This window comes from Barbus barbus (assembly GCF_936440315.1).
Source record: "Barbus barbus genome assembly, chromosome: 30".
Lineage (NCBI taxonomy): Eukaryota > Metazoa > Chordata > Actinopteri > Cypriniformes > Cyprinidae > Barbus > Barbus barbus.
The window spans coordinates 9219364-9225363 of record NC_136758.1 but is presented as its reverse complement, the minus strand read 5'-3'; the positions used below and the strand labels follow the sequence as shown (position 1 = coordinate 9225363).

The 6000-nt window shown below is 35.8% G+C and overlaps 1 protein-coding gene across 1 annotated transcript in view; it reads right to left on the bottom strand.

Moving 5' to 3' along the window:
- Positions 1–2727: 2727 nt before the first annotated feature.
- The window catches only part of LOC306850001 (kinesin-like protein KIF26A), a gene marked incomplete at its 5' end in the record, with an annotated part of 90531 nt that continues 87258 nt past the window's right edge, over positions 2728–6000 (bottom strand). The window contains 2 exons of the mRNA XM_079385407.1: positions 2728–5079; positions 5194–5344. Of these exons, the coding sequence (XP_079241533.1) occupies positions 4901–5079; positions 5194–5344 (330 nt within the window). The 3' untranslated portion in view covers positions 2728–4900. The remainder of the gene's footprint in view (positions 5080–5193; positions 5345–6000) is intronic.

Below are 6000 nucleotides of genomic sequence, written 5' to 3'. Positions count from 1 at the left end.
GCACATACAGTTTGTACAGTATAAAAACCATTACGCCTATGGGATGTCCCCACTTTTCACAAAAACAAACATGTGTGTGTGTGTGTGTGTGTGCTGTTGAGGCTTGTAGGCACAGTATTTCAGCATATATACAGTATATCTCTGTATTTTAATGAGTGGCTGTCACTTTTTAGACTTGCATCGTATCCCTACATTTCCAACAGCATACAAATGCATGCTATATTTTGCAGAGATGTATTTCACATAAGCTAATATGAAGGTGACACTTATTTTTCATAGTTCATTTTAGACATTCTACTAACTATAAGTAACTTTTTCAAGAACATGTTAACTTATCCTACTAACCCTAACTTTACCTAATAGTCAACTAGCCTAATGAAAGTTAGTTGACATGTAGTTGCAAATTGATCAAAGTCAGTTGACATTTAGTTGCAAAGTTACTTAAAGTTAGTAAAATGTCTAAAGTGGAATATCAAAATAAAGTGTGATGAATATGAATATAATTTAAGTTTTAATATCTAGAATATCTTTTTCACTATCACATTACTACAAACTCATCAAATGATCAAGTTTTTATGGATACTATTCTATAATATATGCCACATTAATACAATCATATAAAACTGAAATAAGTTGTTCACAACTTCTAGTTCACACAGACTTCAAATAGTTAGATTCATGACAACTCTCAGAACAGTTTTAGCATGTAAATGAATATGACAATATTAATGTGTTTGATCTCGGCAGACTACATCTGCTACACACACTGCTGCTGCAGCTAATCAAGTATAGACTTGCTACTGTCAATAGATACATAGACAGACTGCAGTGAGCATGTAAGATATGTTCCCACCGCATAAATACGCATACATAAATCTGTCAGAAAGGATAGGATCTAGACAGGTGGAACTGGGGAAGGTGGAAGGTTTCAGAGGCTCTTAAAAACACAACTTAAAAACAAGTCCATACAATTTGTGCACCATATTCCAAACCATCTAAAACCATATGATAACTTTAAGTATATAATTCCTAAATGTTAAATATTCAGGTCTGGAAAGATATCTGGGTGAAGAAATGAACAATAGTAAACTTTAAATTTAAATTTAACAGAAATATCACTTTAAATATATTTAACAGATTAAACTGACTAGTTTACTCAATTAAAACACATAAGCTTTAAAGTATCAAAGCAATCCTTTGGTAACATGCCCATAACCTATGTAGTCCTATTATCACTCCCATTTATGGTGATTATACCAGTAATACATGACATAGAAATTTGAAATAGTATCCCAGAATAGATTGTGTGTACATTTTAATCATTGTCATTGGAGTGATTTGGCGCTCTTTCCTGCTGTCAAAAAGCACTCAAGCCTTGCTAGGCTAAAGGCTACAGATTTGATTAGCGATACAGTGACCAGCTGCTGCAACACAATAGCCAAATCATTACTGCAGCTTTCAGTGGAATGAAGACAGAAAGGCTGGGGGAATTATAGGGCCAGGGAGATGTCAACATATGTACAACATAACCAGCTAGCATTAGCATGCTGTACAGCTTGGTTAAACACCTGCATTTTATTTTAAATTATGGTCTTGTGTGTTTTGGATGTGCAGTGTGCACTGAAAAATATCTGAACCATACACAACCTCTTTGTAGAAGAAAGCTAAAGTGTTATCTTAGATTGTTAGGTTGATAAATTGCAAGAGGTGAGCTTTGCATTTAGCAGTAATCACCCCGATGGACAGGTAAATGTGTGTGTTTGTGAATGTGCTCAAGTGTGTGTGCGTATGTGTGTACTCCCCAATCAAATAGACTATTCGTGTGTGAAAATAAGACCAGGTTGACTCAAAAACACATGCATTCAACATGATGACGAGGTGACAGCACCGTGTTGAATGCATGTGCATGTGTTTTTGAGTGAATCTGCGCTGTGCTGGTTTGCCGACACAGCTCATCACCTTCTATATTTCTCTCCAACACCTGTGGATTGCTGACATATTCTTCATTCTTTATATAGTACTTGCTGTGTTTACCAAGATGGATAAACTAAGCTAGAATGATTGATTTATAAACTAGAATTCCACTGTGTTTAAATAGCAGCTTGGATGAAATTTCAACTTTGTGTGTATTAATACTCAACAGACAAAATATTTACAATTTCATAAGATAAAAATGGAACTAAACACATTCTGGCAGATGTATTAGAAACTAAACTAGTTTGTGATCACGTTTTTAGCCATATGTTTGTCCTTGCCAGTTACCATATTTGAAAGGCATTTTCAATAACACAAGTGTTCTTTATTTACAAACAGTGAGGGATGCTTTACTGACATGACAATTATATTAAATATATTCAGACAACAAAATCTGCACTGGTTGTTTTATAAGGTGTGACAGTCATGCCGTTTTGCAGTGTGTCACAAAATTTTGCCCAATCAGTGGTGAGAATGCAAACCTGATAGCTAAGCAATGGACTTCACTAAAAGGACGGCAATCATATCTTTTTAACAATATTTTAAATTAATAGGCGCATATATTTTTTCATATTAATATTACTGATGTTTGCAGATTTTTTTCATTATTAATGTTAACGCTAACCCACAACACCCTAGAATTTGCATGTTTTGCATGTTTCTTGAAACACAAATTATATGAAACAAACATCTAAATAATGAAATAAATATTTATGAAATATCTGAAGGAAATAACTGGACAGACCAAGACATATAAGAAGGACATTTTTATTCACAAGAAAACAGTGTTATCCCAAGCTGCCATATAATACATTTATACAGAGGGTCAGAAAATTCTTTACAAAACCAAAAAAGTTAGAAAATATGATTTGATATGAAACATGATGCAACATACATTGTCGGCTTTCGTTCAAAAAAAAGTTTCAGTTTGGTGTCAGTTAAATCCATGTACTTAAAGTATAGTGAAATCCAGCATAATCATTACAAAATTCAGTTAAATCCATATACTTAAAGTATAGTGAATGCCAGCATAATCATTACAAAATTCAAAGATGAAGAATAAAGTCTAGAAAAAAATACAAATCTCATGCAGCATCTTGAAAAAGGGCCTGAGAGTGTGTTTATAAAGGTAAATAAATCCAAGAAAAGGTTTTGAGTTCCTTAGCGTCGATGTTGAATGAGATCTAATGTTCATTCACAGCCTTTGACAGACAAGTAACAGGAAAGTCATTCTGGCAGCTACATGCTAAAACACTGAATTCTGTGATGGAATCAAGAAAAGCAGGTGGTCTTTTACAGCAGTTATTAAACAGCACATTGAGTGCTGAAAAACACTGTTTCTACAGTATGTCCTGTAAAGGCTAGCCTATGAGACTAGGGTCAGTTGTGCTAAATGCTTCCTGTTGTATTTTCTGAGGTTGTTTGTTTAAGACCATGATTGCATGGATGCATAGGACTAAGGCTCGGATAGACATCCACAGTGGAGTTAAAAAACCTGCAATGCGTCATGGACTGGACCGTAATAATATTTGGGGTACATAGACTGTCAAGATTTTATTGACATAATCAATGTTCCCTTAGTCTATAAAAAGTGTGTATTAATAGTGTATTAAATATACCATTGAGCAAGCCACAATGTTTAAAATCTCATCAGATATATTTTTTGGACGCTGTTGTCTGAATGGGTATGGAAAAGAGTCCTACTTGTAACGCATGTCACCTCACCCCTCTTTAATCACACCCGCAGCTGTTTAAATGCAACGCACTCTGTGTCCACAGAGAAAGGCTGAGCTAGACATGTCAGGTTACACTGGTGAATGGCCTTTGCCAAAGTGTCTATTTAAAGTAAACAAGAACAAGAGGCCAATCTGCATTTTAATAGATCACGCCTCTCTAGCAACATGCATCCATCGCGAGCATAACAATGGCATTGACTTGCATGTATTTATGTGATAAGAACAAATAACGATGCTTGAGATTTTACATTCTTGGGGATTTTTGTGTTGTTCGTTCAAATATTTTAACATACATTCAACATGGCTAAGCAAACGTAGTACCATTTCAAATCACCTATATGATTCCCTGGGGAAAACAAAAAACTAAAAACATGTTTAAGTCAGATATGTATCCATTTTTAGTCCGACTGGAAGAGTCAAGGCAACCAAACCAAACATGTTTATTAAAACTGGCTTGCATCACATATGACTGTCCATTGCTGTGATACCATGTTCCTTAAAAAGACAGATATTTGATTTGAAAAGTAGAAAAAACACTCAGACAGAGAATTACAAATACAATGTAAGGCTCAAAAGGTTTAATATCAATATGCTGACAGAGGTGATAGTTCAGGAGGCAAAGGCAAAGCACGGAAAGTCAGCTTATTGCTCTCCTTTCGCACCCAAAATGATATTTCACACACTATATGATCATATAAATACACTATACAATGCAATAAAATAACAGAAAAAATATGGTTCGGCTTGGGTATGCTGGTCATAACACTAGCACCAGTAGAAAAAATAATGATTGACAACAAATGTACAAAACAGTCATATGAAAAAGGCACTTTGTGGTGTGGTGTGGTTGAATAACTCTTCGGTAAGTGAGATTCTTCTCTTTCCTTGTGTAAGGGAAATGCGTCAAACACATCAAAGCTGGTTGGCTTTCCATTTGAGTAAGTCTATTCCATGTTTGGTATGAGGCACTGCATATAACCAGAAAGGTTTTCTCTTCTCCAGAAGATAAGTTCCTACTTCATGCAGAATTCAGTGTGCCATCCTATTATAAAGATCATTCTTTGATCCATTTGTGTTTCCTCGGAATCGCCGGACTGGCTGCTACATTTCATTATCCTTCCTTTCAGACATCCAGGGTCCTGTCTTCCTCAATTTCTTTGTCACTGTCCATCGATCACCACATTCTGTTCTTAAACCTCCACCTCTCGCGGTCCTTCCTGTACGTCAGATGCTACTCGGATGTCAAAGCAGGTCACCATCATGACGCGGGACTTGCATAGGTTGATGCAGTATTCCAGTTCAGCCGTAGCCTGCTCCAATGCCTCCAAGTACTCTTGCGACTCCTGATCCAAATCTTCATCCACCTCAACTGCAAAACAAACCAGAACAGAGTTATTACAAAGAAATGGATTGGAAGCATTTAGCATGAACTTTCCCCTCTGTCAACAAAAACCACTACAAACACTAAATATATAATACTTACACTCTCCAATCCACTTGCTGGGATCCATCATTAATCTAGACTTTGTGTCCTCCAGCTCTTCTTTCAGAGTCTTATGCTTAGCTCTAAGATCTCTGATTTGCTGCTGCCGTTTCTCAAGAACCTTTAATTTAGTGTTAAAATGCATCAGGCCCTGTGGACAGAAGATTGACATAATGGATAAATTGACAGTTTCATTAACTAACTAATTTTTGGCTTATCTGTTTTGACTAGAAGGAAAATCGTGGCACAATGCTGGTTCCTTAAAATTGCTTACTGACTGTGACATTTGCTGCACAAAGGAAGCATGTGTTACAGGACTATAATAATACTGTGATATTTTCCAGGCATTGTATGGAAGAATAAAAGCGTCCTTGCATTACAGTCTGGTTCATTTATACAATCGAGCTACATCAATGCCAGTTAATCAACATACCTTCTCAACATCCTGAACTGACTGTAGAAACAAAGAGGAAAAGAATGTCTATACTAAGAAGTGTGGATACAAAACATACAGTAGCAATCAAAACTATTCAACCCCCTTCACATGCAAGACAATTTGCTGTCTAGAATTTTTTTTTTATAAAAGTAATTCAACAAAGGTATCAGTAAACTCTTGGAGGAAGTTAATGAATACATATTTGAGTGATTTTAAGAATGCAAAGTTGGTTAAAAAATATTCAACCCCCAAAAGTCAAATATGGTGCAGAATCTTTTATTCTTTCTAACCTCCAATAAACGCTGCCTATACTGTAAGTGCTTAGAAGCTTCTGTCACCTCTCTACTGCAATCTAAGCCCATTCCTCACAT